General features: G+C 45.5%; 1 protein-coding gene across 1 annotated transcript in view; it reads right to left on the bottom strand.

Annotated features, from left to right (window-relative positions):
• The window catches only part of LOC140907150 (ovostatin-like), a 47,630-nt gene that overhangs the window by 15,572 nt on the left and 12,566 nt on the right, over positions 1–19,492 (bottom strand). The window contains exons 8-21 of the mRNA XM_073332481.1: positions 16,751–16,865; positions 14,877–14,991; positions 14,492–14,601; positions 13,506–13,664; positions 11,935–12,159; positions 11,255–11,312; positions 10,093–10,238; positions 9,491–9,640; positions 7,865–8,035; positions 5,712–5,829; positions 4,357–4,447; positions 2,576–2,804; positions 1,677–1,803; positions 264–367 (exon numbers count right to left, since the gene is read on the bottom strand). Coding sequence (XP_073188582.1) covers positions 264–367; positions 1,677–1,803; positions 2,576–2,804; positions 4,357–4,447; positions 5,712–5,829; positions 7,865–8,035; positions 9,491–9,640; positions 10,093–10,238; positions 11,255–11,312; positions 11,935–12,159; positions 13,506–13,664; positions 14,492–14,601; positions 14,877–14,991; positions 16,751–16,865 — 1,918 coding nt within the window. The remainder of the gene's footprint in view (positions 1–263; positions 368–1,676; positions 1,804–2,575; positions 2,805–4,356; positions 4,448–5,711; positions 5,830–7,864; positions 8,036–9,490; positions 9,641–10,092; positions 10,239–11,254; positions 11,313–11,934; positions 12,160–13,505; positions 13,665–14,491; positions 14,602–14,876; positions 14,992–16,750; positions 16,866–19,492) is intronic.

Raw genomic sequence — 19,492 nt, 5'->3', positions numbered from 1 at the left:
GGCTCACTAGTTCCTCCAAGGATCACAGGCATCCCATGGGCTTCCCAGGACAGCATTTTGGACAGAGTCTCAGGGTCACTGTTCAACCGATCAGCCAGCTGACCTACCCCAAGACAGGTGGGAAAAAATAGAACTTGCCTCAGACCCTGAGTCGATGCTCTCACAGGATGTTTTGGAGAGGGAGAGTCAAATCAAATTAAAAGAGATGCGTACCCCAGAGAGACCATTTCTCTCTCCCACAGAGTTGGGATTTTTTATCATACCTCAACTAACAGCATCTGCATGACAGTGTCCACACGTTCTATCCCCTGCTCCCGAGATGTGTCACTCGACTTTGTCTCAGCAGTAACCGCGAAGCTCACATTACCTGAAAGAAACCCCCCACAAGCCCAAGAAAGAAAATTAATCCTGAAAGCCTAGAATTATACTGGCATGAATTCACTCCTCCTAGGGTGGCCTGAGGGAACTCTGGGAAATTCCCTCTCTTCCAAGTCAGCCAGCAGTGTGAATGAATTCTGGTCATTGTTTAATACATCTCATCACAGACAGAATTCACCAATGAAGAGACAACGACTGGTGAATCCTGCCCACCTGACACTTATAGGGCAGCTTGGCAGAACTTCACTTAATCTCTTGCAAGTACCAGCACCATGGAAATGGGAAGAAGATGCCAATATCTTTTTAATCAGTACAAACTGTAACCTAACAAAAATTCAATTACTCTGGAGACACAGTAGCTTTTCTATTGTTAACTTTGCAGCCAGGGATCTATTATAAGCCTGCTCTTTACCATGCTATAATTTTGGACAGAAAAATTATTTTAGCTTCTAAGAGTTCATGATTACTCTCTAGGTTCAGTAAAATTGTTTACATGTCAGGCTTTTTGAATGCCAGTTTGAAGTAAATCAATCTGTTGTTTTTATTTCTGAACTTTAAAAATGATCCTATTATGAAATTTGAACCACAATGGCAAACTCTTTGGGGGAAGTTTTTGTAAATTAAAAAATAATGTTGTACTTCCATCTTTCTACACATACAAATCTCCAAACCATTTCACACAAAGGCTACTTTTGACAAGAAAGTATTGAAAAGTTAAAGCCAGATCCTCACTGGAACCTTACTGAAGTCGATAGAGCTATGCCAATCTCTGGTCCAATATTCCTTGCACATTTTGTTGTTATTGAATGATTTCTGATCTTGGTTGTTGATGTGTAAATTTTCAACATCCAGACCCTGGTGATTAAAGCTTTAGATATTTGTGGGTTTCAGTGAGCTAAGACCGAGACTCAGGCATTTAAAATTCTCTGTTGACAAGGAGCAAGTTCCCAAGTTTGGGCAGAGGTGGGGATTATGCACAGAAATATCTTAGGCAAGTGGACTCCTGCAAATGTTTCACATAAAACCAGATGAGCTGAATGGTCCTTTCTGGGACATGAGAGGAATGAACTGTGAGGAACAAGAACAGAGGCAGAACACGGGGTCCTACTTCACTGCCATGTGCCTGCAGAGATTGTGCCAGGGGAGTTCAGCAGAGCTGCTTCAGTGAAGTCTGGTACAGATAGCAGCAGTTCCTGTCTGTAGGTTAGCGGGCAGGGTATCGTGTGATAGAGAATTCCGGAGTGAGACTGGACAAACCAGCAATGTGCCATGAGAAAGACAAAGGCAGAGAAGCTTACCCAGTTTTTGAGGAATAATAGTCCAGGAGGAGGTTTTCCTCTCGTTGGCACACACCTTTGCAGTGTTGCCCTCTTGGGAAAGGGGCTCTATCTTGTAATCCCTGGACTCTTCCAGTATGGTACTGATCTGAGAGAGGGAGACAAAATAATATTGCACAGGCTGTTCCTAATGCTTGGCTGGGGGACAAAAGGAAGGTTTGTTGATCTCCTCCAGAGACTGATTCTGCAGCGTACCCACTGACGTCACCTTAGAGCTGTCCTGGGGTAGAGAGGTACAACACAGGTAGGAGGGATGGGGCATTCTTCAGAGGAGATAGTAAACCCTGACCCTTATGCCCATCTACTGTGGCCATTCAAGTAGAAAGCAAATTGTACTTTGCAAAATGACTTATTCCAATACCCTGACCAATATCCTCTCTGACGGCTTGTCTACAAGGCAAGGTAGTACATGGCAAGCTATGGTATGAATCTACAACACACGAGCATACCATGCACTAATTGTCTGTGTGGACCATGCTACCATGAAAAGTTCTGTATTGCGCTTTAACGTACTCCCATTTCAAACAGCGATATGTCAAAGAACACCAAATGCCAAAGGATAGACCCCTGAAAGGAGGGTTATATCAGGATGTAAATACCTGCCAGAATGAGTTCTCAGTTATAATAAGTTCCTTCTCCATTAAAGGATAGATCAGCATCCTGTAGCTAAACCCAGCTTAAAAGAAATCACTCCACTACTGTGTAGGAAGCCAGTGTAAAGAAGGCTGAGTGGCTGGAATGGGATTGTGAATGCTTCGTTCTGCATTGCTGCTGCATTCTGCTCTAGCTGAAAGAGGTAGAGCCTTGCTGGAAACACTACTAAGAGGGGTTCAGGAAGGAAAGGAAAGGACATACTGTACCTGGATACATTTGTTCAGGTAGTTGAAGACATTGGCTATCAAATTAAACTTTTCCCCTCGGACAATGGAGTAGGGCAGGGTCAAATCAACAAAGAAGGGCTGGAAGGCCTTCAAGGAGGTAGATGGGGATATGCCAAACCCAGCCTCCTCTTCCAGGCAGAAGGCGCTGGCTTTCCATTCCGTGATGGTGTCAGGGATGGTGAACGGAACACTGGCCTTTCCATTAGAACTAAAAGTACAAGAGACAAAGTGAGAAAAGAACCTGATTGTTCAAAGGGTATCTTACAGATAATCAAAAGAAGAGACTCCCAAGCTGAAATAATATTCTCCTTTCCCACTTAGGTTCCACAGGATATACCCCCCTGTGATGGGGCGTCTGCCCTGCACTGGCCCTGAAAGGGTTAAAACCCAGCCTGGAGGGCTGCAAGGAAACAGCCAATTTGGGCAGTGGCTGGATCAGCCAATCAGGGCCAAGCCAGCCCATATAAAAGGAAGCTGCAGGCCAGAGCAAGTCAGTCTGCTGCAGGAAGCTGAAGGGAGGGGACTGGCTTCCTAGAGGGCTGCTAGGACTTGCAAGCCCAAGGCCCTGGGAAGAGGGTGAAGCAGCCAGAGGCAGAAGCCAAAAGTGCTGGGGCTGAGTGGAAGTGGGCCAGGGAGCTGAGACAAACTGGTGGAGAAAGAAAGGAGGGCCAGCAGGAAGCTGTTGTTTGCAGGGACCCTGGGCTGGGAACTAGAGTAGTGGGCGGGCCTGGGTCTCGCCCCCTCCACTCGCCACTGAAGAAGCGGCCAGGCTATGGACTACCAAGCTGCTGCAAGGAGTGACTAGACTGTTGCGGAAGGAGTCCCCCGGAAGTCGGGAACCTGGATTGTGACATGGCCGGACGGCTGTGCTACAAAGCAGAGGCAGTGAGACTGAAACTGCAGTGGGTCTGCAGGTGGAGACAAGGACGGGAGAACCACCATCACCAGATGGCACACCTGCTGACCAGAGCTCATTCCCGAAACGGGCAGCAGGAGGTGCCAGTGTGGTGATTGACCCCGTGACACCCTCCATATTCAGAATATGTTGTTAAGCTGGAGGTAGAGCTGAAGGTTCATATCAATGACCATAATGTTAAATCCCTTGCAAGGATGTTGGAATTGCTCTTTTTTTTTAATTAGAAAAGTAGGGAATTCTGGTTTGTTTTTTTAAAGAAACACAAAAGAATGCTGTAGTTTTGTAACACAAAATAAAAAAAAATCCAAAACCACAAATCAGATATGATACATTATGGTTGACATTCCAAATAGATTAAACCACGGAAATTCATAATTAAGATCAGTATCTTTTTGAGGCGCTTTTCCTTGCCTTCTTGTTGCAGATGCTATTGGCAGCCTTGGGAGAATACTGAAAGCAACCTGGCTGTTGAAAATCAAAAATGGTTTCCTGCCTTTTTTTTTTTTAGTTCTTTAAACAAAAGCCTTTGCTGTCGTAGAGTTGAGAGGATTGGGGGGCCACCTTTCTGCCCAGCAGGAAGTAGCTTGCATTGTACTGAAAACAAGGACCAGGTAAAGATCCAACAGGGCATAATTTAGAACCTATCAGACTCCAGGGGCTTGGAGATGGGTAACAAATGGGAGCCCATCTGTCACTGAATAGGAAGAAAGACAACAAGGGTAAGAACATAGAGGTCTGGGAAGCAGTTACATGTTCCAACACCTTCCATGTGACTTCCGGTGAGCACTGGGAAGTGACTCAGAGACCCTTAAAATAGTCAAAGACAGAAAAGAAGAACACTCACTTGATGGGAACTAGATCCCAAATCCAGGTCTCAGGGAAGAATTTCCGAACTGTCTTTATCACAGAAGACCCACCTATTATCCTGCTTTCATCTAGAGGTGAAGAAAGGAGTTGTATATATAGTAAAAGTGTCATATTAGGGAGCATAGGGTAGAGATATCTAATGGGATCTACCTGGAAACTCCACTGAGCATGGTCTGAGCTGAGGGAAACAGAATTTTTTCCATGGGATTTCTTGCAGGAAAATTCTAAAAAATAACGAACTATGGGGGGGAGGGAACTACTCTTTTTTGTTTTCCAACTGCAAACATTAGAAAACAGTAACAGCTTAGGTTTACCCAACTCTTTGTTACTGGTTTCCAGTTGGAAAACAGTAAGGAGGTGTGAAAAGTATTTTTTCTCCAGTGTCTTATACTTTCTGACTATTTTTCACTTTTTTTCCTTTTGGAAAGTCAGCTGTGTCCACTGGCTAGAGTAATTGGAGGGACATGTTTCCTGTGATCTGTCCCAAGCCCCCTTCTATAGTCAAAGGTGGGGCAAAAGCTGGAAAGGTGACTTCCAGAGCGGCATTCCCTACAAAGATCCTAGGGGTCCTATCCAAGACTCTGTTCCCTATTTAAAGGTGGGGTAATGAGTCAGAGTTCTGTCATTGACCTGTTTGTGATATTGAGCAAGTCACAGAATCATAGAACCCGAGGGTTAGAAGAGACCACCAGGGTCACCTAGTCTAACCCACTGCCAAGATGCAGGATTTGTTGTGTCATTTAACTTGTACGTGCCTCAGCTTTCTCATCTGTAATATGAGGCTCTACATACCTTCTACCTCTCCCTGGGCTATAGAGAAGGATAATTGTAATACTTATTGTCCGCTGTAAAATGCTTTGAGATCCAGGGCTGCAAAAAGGCCATGTGAGTGCTAAGTACTACAGTATAGGGCATCTAAACCATTAGTAGCCCCATTATATTTTCTGATACTTCCTTGTTTAGATTTCAAGTCAGTTGTGAGCTTGTGAAAAGCTCTGGATCGATGAACCCTGGAGAATGAAATCTTTATCATCCTCTGAAAAGAGGCAGCATTGCAACTTTTCCCTCATTTTCCCCGGCACACAAGCTGAGTCAGACTCCAGTCAGTCCTTTGGCCATTCTGCAGAAACTACAACGGAAGCACTAACAGAGGCAAACCATGATGTGGAAACTTGTCCCACTAGGAACTAGACACACTGATTGGCCAATTCATTCTACATAGGGGACACTATTGAGGTGCAGCCAGATTGGAACTGGTGACCTGGAAGTGAAAAGACCATACCACATTTCCCAAGCCATCCAGTCCACCCCTTTTTTACACATTATCTTTACCGGAAAATCCACCACCTAAAGTATAGTGGGGCGTGGAATCTTTCGGGCATGCGTTGTCCGATGGGCACAGGACCGGCTTCCGTATTGTAGAATTAGTAAAAACCTTTAGACCCATATCCTTAAAATAAAATAATAAAACAATTAATTATATTGTTCAACGTATTAATAGAACCAAACAACTTCATTTCTCCCATTCCCTGTTCATTACTAGCAGTGGATCCTATTTAACGCCACAAGTTTGGTCTGCTCAGGAGATCAGTGCTCAGCTATCCATGGGGGCACTTCAATATTATGGTGAAGCATGGCATAAATGTAGATTTAGGGGGCTATATGAGTAACAGAATTGGTTGTATATTAGTTGATGAGAAAAATGTTTGATGAACTTAGGTCTTTTTTTTGTTCACAAATCATTCCCAAACCACTCCACACTTGTCATTTCATTCACTATTGGTAAGTATTTGGGTTAATAAACTATTAATAAATGTTTTCAAAAAAATGAATCAGTTATAGATTATTACAGAGTCCAACAGGTCAATAAACTGCTTATAACCATGGCTTATAACCATCTTAAACACCTTCTTCTGATGTGCTCATAACCATCTATAACATACTATTCATGTCCATAATATGCTTACAATATTGATTAATCATTTATTAATCCTTATAAACCATATATAGATGGAACCTTAATATAATCTGTGACCAATTTTCTGAAACTGTCTCCATGCCACCTCCTAGACATAGAATGTCCCTGCTGAGCTAATACCAAGAATAAAATCCCAGCCCCAATGAAGTCAATGTCAAAACTCCCACTGACTTCAGTGGGGCTAGGATTTCAGCCTAGGTCATTACTTTTGTCATTCAGTTCCTTCCTCAAGGCCCAGAGCTACCATGATGTCAATAACAAATTAGCAAGCTAATAACCACTAACAGTTAGAGCTGCTGCAGGTGGTTGATGTGTGCTAAACAGAAGCTAAAAGTGGAACCAACAGCTATCTCCCTCTCCATTCCACTTGTGTGCTACATACCTTTCCCCTGCCATTTTTCATTTTTTTAGTAAGAACGTAAGAGTTGCCGTACTGGGTCAGACCATGGTCCATCTTGCCCAGTATCCTGTCTCCAATATTGGCCTATACCAGAGCTTATGGGGAGTGTATAGAATAGGGCAATTATAGTGTAATCTTCCCCTGTCTTTCTACTCCCAGCTTCTGGGAGTCAGAGTTTTAGGGCTTTCCCCCAGCACTGAGTTGTGTCCCTGACCATCTTGGCTAACAGCCATTGATGGACCTATCCTCCATGAACTGATCCAATTCTCTTTTGAATGCAGTTATACTTTTGGCCATCACAACATCCTTTGACAATGAGTTCCCCAGGTTAGGTGTGTGCTATGTGAAAAAATACTTCCTCTTGTTTGTTTTAAACCTGCTGCCTATTAATTTAATCAGAGGGCCCCAGTTTGTTGTATTGTTTGAAGGGGCTAAATAATACTTCTCTATTCACTTTCTCCACACCATTCATGATTCTATAGACTTCTGTCATATATCTTTTCTAAGATGAGCAGACATAATCTTTTTATTCTCTCCTTGGACAGAAGCCATTTCATACCCTTGATCATCTTTGTTGCCCTTTCTGAATCTTTTCCAGTTCCACTATATCCTTTTTGAGATTGTGTGACCAGAACTGGACACAGTATTCAAGGTGTGGGCAGATCATGGATTTATATAGTTACATCATGGTATTTTCTGTCTTATTTTCTATCCAAAATTTCCTAATATTCTGTTAGCTTTTTTGACAACTGCTGCACATTGAGTGGAAGTTATCAGTTGTCTTTCAGACTGCAGGCTCTTAGGAACAGGGATTGTGTCCTCTTTAGAAAATGGCTACCACACTGTGGGCTCAACCATAATAAATATAACTGAGCATAATTCAGGGGACAGTCTAAACAAAAGTCACTGCAGGGGGAGAACGGAGGACCCCCTGAGATATGGCAGACATTTCCAGTGAATCCACCCTCCCCCTAGCAGTGGAGAGCCATTGCCTGAGCAGGGCTTTAAAATCTGAGACATAAATCTACAGCTTTTCCCTCCTCTGTTGTCCCTTTTGTGGAGCCAATACAATGACAGCAACATTGGGGAAACATTCAGAAGACGTACCCTGAAAACCCCATAGACGTCCCCATCAGAAGTAACTTTCACAGGCACATAGTATAAGCCATTGAAAAAGGTCTCTGTGACTGGGATGCACGGCTCTTTGTCATTATCTTCCAGGTTGAGCCCGTTGTAGTAATAGCCATAATTCTCATGCACACGGAGCTGACTGTATACCTGGTGGGAGGGGATGAAATCAGGTGAGCACAAGGAAACGTCTCAGAGGTGTAAAACCCTGTGTCACCACTGGCAATTACCAGGCATGAGCAAACTCCAAGCTGGACCCTTTGCCCTTCAACAGAGGTACAAGAAGTGTTCCAGCTCAGTAAGAAAACTATCCTGGGATACTTCAGGCTGTATTAGACTCACATGCTCAGCCTCTTAATACAGAGTGGACTAAAAGTGGCTTTGGAGCACCACAAGAGAGAAAACACAGTGAAGAAGAGACCACCTGTATTATGCAACCTCCTGCTTTAAGAGACCACCTCAGAAATCTCCTCCAATACAGTACATGTATGCTCCAACTTTATGAGAAAACTGCCCCTATTATAGTGTGGTTCTCTGAAAAGTGACTCTGTAAAAATGGTACCAGGGGTTTCCCAACAATTCCAGATTCTTTTTCAAATTGCTAGCTCCACAAACTTGCCCTGGGATCTCAGTGTCAAGCTGGGTCCTCTCTTTCTTGAATATCCTCACTAGTAATACAAACAATGCAGGCTGTTGGTGACACCTGTGCAATCCCATTGCTTGCAGTAGGTTTGCACAATTGTAACCGGCTGGAACTTAGTAACCAATTTTGTTGATGATGCACAAGAAGGAATAGATTCCATCACCTTCTCTCTGAGCTGTGCTGGCATTGCGGGGTGCACAGGAGCAAAAATCAGCAAACATATTTTTCTCATTAAGGTGAGTAGATATGAGCCTGAATGTTTCTGCACAAAGAGCCTGATTCAAAGCCCCTGAAGTTAATTGAAAGATTCAGATGACTTCTACAGGTGTTGGATCAGGCCCAACCAGCAAGCCTACTTGAGTAAGAAGATGCCATTTTACATAATCACTTACTTCTCTAGACTATATACCAATTTTGAGTGCATTAAGTGGCCCTGACAATGCAGATTTCTGGTATTTCCATATAATAACAGTAATACCTTGCACTTATACTGCACTTTTCATCAGTAGATATCAAATCGCTTTGCAAAGGGAGGTCAGTATCATTATGCCCATTGTACAGATGGGAAGACAGAGGCACTGAGACTTGTCCAAGGTCACCCAGCAAACATGTGGCAGGGTCAGGAATAGAACTCAGGTGTCTTGAGTCCCTATCCAGTTCTGTGTCCTGCAGGCCACCTATGAACTGAGACTAGATAGCCACGTGTTGCAAAAAAGTAACAAAGATATTGCAATAAGCAACAGCACAATTGAAGATTTCTCTCTGTGCCTGGAGGTATGTACCCCATCTACATCCAGTGTGTGGCTACTGGAGAGAGGAACTTTGGAAGCGTAGTAATGAAGCAGAATTCAGAATTGTTTCTTGGCACTTCCCTGCCATGTTAAGCTATAAACCCCCTTGGGAAGCACAATATTCTGCACAACTCTGAGTAGAGAGAGAAGAGGATTTGCAGCAGGGCTTACAGTATCAGCAGACAGCTCTTGCTCAGGTCTCAGGAGCAGGACACTCTGATCCACAGCCCGTAGGGCACAATAGGAGTTGGCAGCAGCCTCAAGGTGGAGGCTGATGTTAGAGCCTGGGAGCCCCTGATTCTTGGAGAACTGCAGCTGGACCTGGAATTGAGCAGAGAAATCAGAGCCCCTTAGGAGAATCATTTTAATGTGTAAATGTCAATCTCATGGAGAGATGATGAATAGGTTCTCACTCTTCTCCACAACCTCCTTCTATTCTCTGCAGGGCAAAGGCCTCACTATCAAAAAGAATCTCCCAGAGTCCCTGTTCTAGGGCCAGACATGACCTCAAAGGCCCTGCAAAGCATCCCTGCTCTTCTCTCTCCCAGACTTCACTGGCAGTCCTCGCTCTGCTTGAACATCTACCCATGTCCCTCCTGTCTCCCTGCTATTCTAATGCCAGCATTGGCATTCACTTCTTCAGATGTGTTTGCACTTTCTTTGCTCTCTGCCCTTGAAGGAAAGCCTGAGTACAGGGCTGGAATCACATCCTCTCGGTTCCCCGAGCCTGTGGCAACCTGGGGTGGGCCTCAAAGAGAAAGCGGAGCTCTCACCTTGTTCTTGAAGCACTTCTCAATCTGGACTCTGGTGCTATCGGCCACCAGCTCACCACCAGGGTGCACAGTGTAGACCAGTATCTGGGCAGTGGGAGCCAGCTTCTCACTGCCAGTCAGCAGGATGAAGAATGTGCCATAAGGAGCTGCAGGAGGAACATGAAGCCAGTAGTAGGAAAAGCCAAAAGAAGAGACAGGAGGAATCATGGCTTTAGTGGATGAACTAACATTTTTGCCTGTAAGCTAAAAGCTTCTTTAAAAGGAGATAGTTGGCTATTGGGAGACCCAGCTCTCACTAGCCTTCAAACTGCTCCCCTCAGTGAGATACCAGATGCCAACATTAAGATGATGAGCACCAGGCACCTTGCAGAGTGTGAGGTGAGCTGCAGTCGGAGAAGAATTCTATTAGCTTCACTTCTGGGTAGGAAATGTGGGTATGAGTGCTACAAGCATGGCACACACTGAGAATACTGTTCACAGAGATTGAAATCAGGACCTTCAGCACCAAACAGCCCAGGACTCCACCTCCTGAGCGAAAGGAGAGGTCCTTTACCTGGCTGAGATAGTATAGTAGCAGGCTCTCATGATCATTAGAGGAAGACAGTCTTATTTGCACAAGCCTAGTGTATTACACCAGAACCTGCAGGATGATGGCATGAGAAACACACAACATGGGTGTTTCTGTTACACCAAGAGTAAATCATGCACGAACTTACTGTTGACAACCAACTACTAAAGACAGGTTAGTCATCCAATCAGGGATCAGAAACAATATCATGTGATTTAGGTGATCATTCACATACTTCAAATTATGAATAATGAGGAGTCATAGTGAACAGTTTGCAAACACCCCTTGAGGAGAAATTAAAGAGAAAGAAAGGGACAAATTCACACCAAGTATCACTCCTAGCTAATCATTCAATTTAGAAACAACAAGGCTAATCTGGCTGTGATGCCAGGGGATGGACCACATGATGCACTAAAGTCCCCTTCCAGTGCTAATAATGCTGTGATTGTGGCTTATGTCGGAGATAGGTCTAGTAACTAACACCACATGGAAACAGATTCCAGCCAGCTGCTGTACTCAATTTTTAGCCCATTTCACTCAAGATACTTATGCTTTGGAGTTCACATCTTTGTTTTCTAACATCTCTGCACTTACCACCTTCGATGCTGACTTGCTGTTGGCCATTCAGAACAATTTTGCCTTTTGACATCACCTGTGCACAAAAAGACACCATGAGACAGGATCAGAGAAAGTTAAAATTGTTTCAGTGGGCTAGTAAATATCTATTATTTAGTGATGATCAGGATTGTAATGTTTGGTGCTCACGAAAATGAGGGATGGATCGCCTCATGATTGTTGGATGTAGCTGCAGGCAGATCCTGTGCTAGTTCCTGCATTCCTCACACACAGCTGTATCAATGCCCCTCAGCCCTGCCCTGCAGCTCCTTTCCTCCTTCCGCTAGTCCACTCCTGGGCTCCCCTCACAGCTCTGCCAATGCCCCTCAGTCCTGCCCTGCCCTGAGACTCTTGTCCTGGCCTCTCCTGCGTGGCAGTTGTGCAGCACAAGGGACTGAGGAATAGTCCCCCTAGTGGTAATTTATGCTCTCCACTGACTGGTGCTCACAGTGCCCTATGTGACTTCAGAGATCAATGTTTAATTTGTTCCAAGTTTAAATGGGCAGAGCCCTGGTGGAACCCATTGACAAGATAATGGCTTGGTTCTGATTTTTTACCACTGACTTGTCTAGGTTACGTATTTCTGACTTGATCAATACTCAACCGAGGTTAAAAGCAAAGAGACTTTCAGGGAAGCAGCGCAGCCACCCAACATTTACCACATAGTTGAAGTTCACACTGGTGGCATCCCTGTATCCCTCTTTGTTCAAAATGTAGTGCACCATGATCCTCTTCTGCTGGCCACAGTTCAGCGTCTCCGGGACCTGCTCGAGCTTCACAAAGCTATTGGTGCGGGAGTAGAAGCGCTGGATGTAGTAGGTCGTCTGAGATTCGTAAGAGTCCATCCAGCCAAGGTCTCTACAGTCATCTATTGCATATGTGGCCTGACAAGAGACATAGAGAAAAAAGCAAACAGAGGATTTCATGAAGAGGAAATTCAAGAGTCAACGGGCAGCTGGGGCAGAAATGTTTCTTCACAGCTGTCTCTAAGATAATCGGGGTAAAGCAGTGGAAAATGGTCTTTAGAGGCTATTTAGTCTAATAGATCTACCAATATTTTGTGTGTGAGCTTGTGTGAACATTCCTGCACAGCAAGTCCAGTCCAGCTAGGCTGCATGCTGTGCTAGCCCTCTGGAGTCCTTAACACATCCCGTCCCCTCTGGTGTGCCTAGACAGACAGGTCACTGGACATCCTTGTGGGGCTGGCTAGGGCTGCATAAGCTGTTAAGGGACTCTGCAGGGCTGGCTCTGCACCAGTCCCAGACAGACTGGATTTGCTGCAACCTCTCTTCTCCCCGTGCCAGGGAAAAGTGAACATGTGTCAAGGGATGTGTGTATCTCTGGAGCAGCCCAGTAGGGAGCGAGAGAAGCAACACCAAAACAAATAGTTGGTTTTGGAGGTCAGTGCATCCAGGTGGGATGTGGAAAGACAAAGAGGCAGGGAGGGGGTTCTACACTGAGGAGAAGGTAGGAAGGAACTGGGGGTTGCTTGAACCTCACCACTTCATAGTCACTCTCCAAGCACTGATGCTGTCCGCTAGTTGTCCCCCTAGCCAGGCCATTCTTGGGGTTTCTACAGGCCTTTTTGACCAAGTGACAAAATCCAGCAAGATCCTCTGCCCCCTGTATGCCTACTTAGCATTTTATAGTTTCTTTGGTGCAACCTAACCCAGAATCAAATTGGGGACAACACCAAAATCACAGGAGGCAGGAACCACACAGGAGGGGCCAGTACCAAACTGCAGAGCAAGCTGGAAAGATTGGAGCTGGGAGCGTGGGCTGCAGGCATTGAGAGGAGATTTCATCCCAATGAAGGCAGAGCTCTGTGTCCAGGGAGAGGAGACAATTAGAATACGGATACACAGTGGGGGGATAGAGCCAAACAGCTGAAACCATCATATTAAAGTGAGTTGGTTATCTTCTCTGATTAATATTGTCCTCATTTCATCCTTTTAGATAACCACATCTGAGGTTGCTGCTGGAACAGGACTGGGAGACCAAATGAAAACAAGCCCATTGAGTTCCTCTAAAAACAATGTTTCCTCTTCCTTCTTCTCTACTACCCTTCCCATGGACGCAGGTGTCACTGGAGGGACCAGCTACTTTCCCACACATTGCAACTCAGAACAGTATTTTCCATCAGAATACCAGCTTGCTTCTCCCTCCTCCCCCAGTTGAATGACCCTCTGGGGGAATAGAGCCTTTCCCCTTAGTTCTCTCAGTTACTTACTCTCAACTTAAAACTGGGCTCAAAGAATTCGGAGGTGTCGATGGAAAACCGAGCAGTGCCATTCTCATTTGTGATATAGTCAGCCACATGCTTCTCATTGAGATGTAGCTTGATGGTCTCATTTGCAACAGGGATGCCCTCCTCATTTTCCATCTGAAGCTGAATAAATAAAGGTGTGCAAGGTGTTCAGCAAACATACAGGACAGATAAAGCCCCACTTACTCCCCTTAATATGTTAGGTTGGCTTCAAAGCCTTCGGTATTGAAGACAACTTGTGTGGAGGCTACAGTGAATAGCAGAAGGTGTTGTCATCAAATATTCAAGTGTACTTAAAACACATGCACTGGTCAGAGTATTTTGTGTGGGTTCTGTGAAGGGCAGGGAGAGGAAATTCCCTGTGGAGCTTCACAGGAGGGACAAAGGAAGACAGGAGGAATATTCCTGCTGTGGAGAGAAGGAAGTGTTTATATACAGGATTAGGTACAAACCAGGGTAACCTGGTTTATATCTAATCCTGTATATAAACACTTCTTCAGACCTGACCTCAGACTCTTGCTTGCTGGGCCTGCCGGGATGGAATGGCTGCAAAGGTGGTGTTCTTTGCAGGATGCTAGCTTGTGAAACTTGCAGTGCTTAGGGGACTCGGAACTGATCTTGTGCCTTAACAAAGACCCCTCCCCCCCAGTATAAATTCTTTCTTCCTTGTCCCCACAGGGCTCATGTCATTTTGACTGTACAGCCCCTTGCCCCCCCCCCCCCCCCCCACACACACATGATAACGCAAGGTTCCATGACCCAGACAGGTTTCCTCATCTTCTCTGAAAGCCCCTAATGCAATGGGAGAACTGTGCATTAGGGGCTATTGCCGTGTGGTGTTACCGAGGGAACCTGCAACTGGGAGTAGGGGGATGGCCATATACAGCATCATGGAGATCATTTTTGCGACTGCAGAGTTTGCCCAGGACATTCTCTCTCTGCTGTCCTACCTCTCCATAGTAAGGAATTCCTCTTTTGTAGTACGTGTCCATGTTCTTAAACCACATTCTCTCCCTTGCCTGGTAGATGGAAATGTATTCAGCACCTATAATCTGTACACCTGAAGAAGGGTGCAGAAGAAGAGATAAGAATCAGAGCTGGGGGGAAGATATGGTTTTAAAGAAAGTTGCACTGAATGATCAAATGCAGGCTCCAGCACCCTGGAGGGGATAATTATGCTTATAAAATGGTACTTGATGGTGAACTGAGTCTTATGCTTGGCCATCAGAGATTCCCATCAAAGAGTACCAGCTCTCAAAGTGGCCTCTCAAACTCAGCCTGCAACCCCCGCCCATACCCCAGCCATATTCTAGTCTCCTTTCCCACCAGTGTTACCTGTTCCATCCTCTGTGAGGATTGCCTCCACTTCAAGGAACCAGAACATCCTGGGATGATAAAGCTTGAATGTTTTGGTGTTGATGACATTTGTGATGCAGCCATCCTTCCCCAGCTGAAAAGTGAAGGGACCACTCTGTGAGCATACAGGGAAAGAGCCCAAGTCTCTGAATGGTGAAACTACTGCTCTTTGACCTCGTCTGTAAAGCTCTTCAGACCTTAGCACCCCTGCTCTCATCTCCCTCACCTACCTCTTTGCTCTTGTCTTATTTCTCCTCTCTTGCTCGACACCTAACCAATCCTTCACCACTATTTTGCCTTCTTCTGCCTGAAACCCTCTCCCTCCTTGACCTGCTCCTCTATGTCTTCCGGTCCCCTCTCAAAATATACTTCTTGTGTGATATTTTAGGACTTACCTATACATGATTAACACCATGCATAGATACTCTTATCCTGGAATATGGCCTTATTTTAAATTAGTTTAATCTAAAATTAATTAAGCTAATTTGGAGTAGGGCACTCTTAGGACTTGTCTACACTTGAAATGCTACAGCAGCACAGCTGCACTGCTGTTTCACTTTGGCGTGGACACTATCCATGGTAATGGGAGGGGTTCTCGCATTACCGCAGTTAATCTACCTGTCGGAGAGGTCGATGAAAGAATTCTTCTGTCCACACTGGGGGATTTAACTATGCACCTCAGGAGTGTGGATTTTTCACATTCTGAGCAGTATAGCTGGGTCAACCTAACTTTTAAGTGTAGATCAGGCTTTGGTCCAGAATAAAGGTGTCCACACAGAGTTAATCAGGAATAGCTATTCTGGAATATTTTCCCATGTAGCCAAGCCCTTAGTTCGCTCAGCAAAATCCTGCAAGGTGCTGGGTACTCTAGCCCTGATTCAGCAAAGTACTTATGCACATGCTTAACTTTAAAGCATGTGAGTAAACCCAACTGATTTTAATGTAGCTACAACAATTCACACCAGTTAAGGATCTGGCCTAAAATGTTTTAATAGTCTGATTGCAAATCCCTTCCACTCTCAGTTTCGTTCTCTCGACTCATGTACTGACAGAATTATATTAGTTCTCTCTTTCTTGATGGAATCTCCCAGGGCAGATAAAATCGGAATATCTAAAGGTTTTTAAAGAAAGAGAGAAGATGCAGAAAAAAATGTTTTAGGGGAAAAGAACAAGAAGAAATCACACCTTCTTGGCCTTCCTTACACATCATAAAGTTCATAAAACAAAAAAACAAAAAGGCACAAGGCCAATGTTTTATACCCTTTGCAGGTTGCCTTCAATACATAAACAAGAGCAATAAAGATCGGTTTATCAAAGAGAAGAGGTGACTACTTTTCTCCTACCGTCTTCCCTGAAGTGGGATTATTTCTCTTTGAATCTACAGGCTAACATTTTTGGTGTTAAATCTGGTAAAACACAATTCAGCTGCTAGCACACCTATTCCTGGGATAGAGTGTTGTAGATTCATACACTCTTTGCTGAAGAAACAAACCCAGTGTCCTGGCCAAAGTGCCCTACTCAGTGAAATATGCTATAGTGTTTGAGGCTGCAAATGTAGAATAGTCATTGAATTTGCCTGCACAGTCACTGCACTCCCAGTCTAACCCACCTCTCTGTGGCTCCCATACATAATGGGCCAAATTCATCCACCGTGTATTAAAAAAACCTTTCCATCCAACCCTCCAACCATGGCAATGAGATATTGGGGAAAACATGCCTTCCTCTGACAGCACCTCTAGTCCCATCCCAAGAAATAGGAAAGGGAGCCAATAAAGCCTCCAGGCACCACGTAATGTCCTGGATGATGACATTTGTAAGAAAAGAAGGGCAAGCAGTGCAGGCCCCTATCATACTTGTCCAGTAACAGCTTCGCAGAATCCTTTGGGGGTCTCGTTGCACTTGTCGTTATAGTGTTTCCTGCACACACTGAGCTGGACTCTTCCCTGCACAGGCTGGCCGTAGGTGTAGCTAGAGGAGGAGGAAACACACAAATGAATCAGCTCACAAGATCACAGTTGCCAGGGCTGTCAGGAAACCAGTATAGGCTGTAACAGATTATGGACTAAAAGCTGAAATCCAGATAAGGCTAGTTCTGCTGGACCCAGGCTTCAGACATCTTTCCCTCCTCATTCCCTGCTTCTCATGGAAATTATTGCCTTACACAGGACTAGGGTTGCCAATTTTCTAATTGCACAAAACCGAATACCCCTGCCTCTCGCTGCCCTGCCCCTTCTCTGAGGCCCCGCCCACACTCACTCCATCCATCCTCCCTCCGTCACTTGCTCTCCCCTACCCTCACTCACTTCCACTGGGCTGGGGCAGGGGGTTGGGGTGTGGGATGGGGTGAGGGCTCCAGGGTGGGGCTATAAATGAGGGGTTCAGGGTGAAGTAGGGGGTGGCCAGGTGGCTCTGTGTGCTGCCTGTGCCTGCAGGCACTACCCCCCGCAGCTCCCATTGGCCAGGGTTCCCAGACAATGGGAGCTGTAGGGGCGGCACTCAGGGCGGTGCAGCGAGCAGAGCTTCCCTGATCACCCCTGCACATGCTGGCTGCTTCTGGGAGCTGCGCAGAGCCAGGGCAGGCAGGAAGCCTGCCTTAGCCCCACTGCACTGCTGACCAGACTTTGACAGACCAGTCAGTGGTGCTGACTGGAGCCACCAGGGTCCCTTTTCGACCAGGCATTCTGGTCGAAAACCGGATGCCTGGCAACCCTACACAGGACAAGATATGTCCCATGAAGGTGCCTATTAAGCCCTATTACACAGGGTTGCATGACACTTTTCCCTTGGCCCTGCAAGTGATGAAATGGGAATTTTCTGTAATACCTTATTATTAATCCCATGTGTGCCATAGTTTCCCCCTGTACATGGCCTTGCTACCCAGTGAGGGCTAAACGGTTAAATCTATTCTTGTAGCAGTGCATGAAACATGAGGTGCATGTCACTTAGCCATCTGGTATGAACCGTATGGGTCATTAAAGGACGGGCAGAGACTGACCCATATCAATGGGAAATCGGAGAAGACAATGGAAACCTCCAGAACACTTCAATCTCCCTGGACACTCATTAACAGACTTAAAAGTGGTAATTCTTCAACAAAAAAACTTCAAAAACAGACTTCAAAGAGAAACTGCAGAACTGGAATTAATTTGCAAACTGGACGCCATCAAATTAGGCCTGAATAAAGACTGGGAGTGGAAGGAGTCATTACAAAAAGTAATTTTCCCTCTGCTGATACTCACACCTTCTTGTCAACTACTGGAAATGGGCCACCTTGATTGCATTGGCCTCGTTCGCACTACAAAAGTAATTTTCCCTCTCTTGATATTCACCCCGTCTTGTCAACTGTTGAGAATAGGCCACTTCCACCTTAACTGAATTGGCCTCGTTAGCACTGACCCCCCACTTGGTAAGGCAACTCCCATCTTTTCATGTGCTGTAATATTTATACTGCTTACTGTATTTTTCACTCCATGCATCTGATGAAGTGGGTTTAGCCCATGAAAGCGTATGCCCCCCAAAATTTGTAAGTCTCTAAGGTGCCACAAGGACTCCTCATTGTTTTTGCTGATACAGACTAACATGGCTACCCCTCCAGAACATCAACACCTAGCAATCAAAGAACAAGAGGAAAGAGGTTCCCCCTCCACTCCCCCACCCCCGCCCAACATCTCGCAGCAGGGAAACTGAGCAGAGGCCAGCTTGCCAGCTCCAGAACAAAGGACTGAGAGGTGACAGGCGGGGGATAAAGACTTGATTTTGGGGAGAGGCTGGGCTGCTGTCACCTGGGAAAGGCACAGAAAGCCAAAGCCAGAAATGGATTCCACAGCAGCTTGGCTAGCTAATTGACTGGCTTGGCCAGACGGACTATGTCTTAGGCTATGTCTGCATTAGCACTTTTGTTGGTAAAACCTATGTCACGCAGGGGTGTGAAAAACACACCTATAAGTTATATAAGTTTTACCAACATAAGCACCGGGGTGGACAGCACTACACCAGCAGGAGACACTCTCCTGCCAACATAGCTATCACCGCTCGTTGGGAGTGGTTTAATTATACCGGCGGGAGAGCTCTCTCCTCTCAGCATGGAGAGGCTACACGGGAGATCGTACAGCAGCGCAGCTGCATTGGTCCAGCTGTGTTGCTGTAAGGTCTTTAGTGTAGATATAGCCTGAGCTTTCATTTCTTTGTACCAACATAAAGAATTCTGATACTCTGTCCCAGTTGCCTAATAAAACCTACTCTGTGTTGAAAAGGCTGTCTGGTGTCACTGCAGATACTTGCTGAGGTGCACTGGTCTTCGGAGCGTATAGATCTCTGACTAGGAGTCTGTCTCAATTGGACCTTTGGGCAGAGCTCATGGTGTGAAGCAGGAGTGCTGGAGCCCAGAGGCTCAGTCTCGGAGGTGGTGAGGCGGCAGGGCCTCTCCTGAAGGAAGAGTGCACGCTGAAGGGGTTCCTCCAAGAGACTGTTTAAAAATGGGGTGTAGCACAGATCCTGTGGATCTGTGACAGTGAAGTACACAGGGACCTTAATGCTAGACATCCTAATTTATTAACCTATGTACCTCTCCTACCCTCTTTCTTTCCTTTCTCTCC

This window comes from Lepidochelys kempii, chromosome 1 (genome assembly GCF_965140265.1).
Source record: "Lepidochelys kempii isolate rLepKem1 chromosome 1, rLepKem1.hap2, whole genome shotgun sequence".
NCBI lineage: Eukaryota > Metazoa > Chordata > Testudines > Cheloniidae > Lepidochelys > Lepidochelys kempii.
Note: the sequence above shows the minus strand (reverse complement) of the source record. Positions and strands in the feature narration are given on the sequence as shown.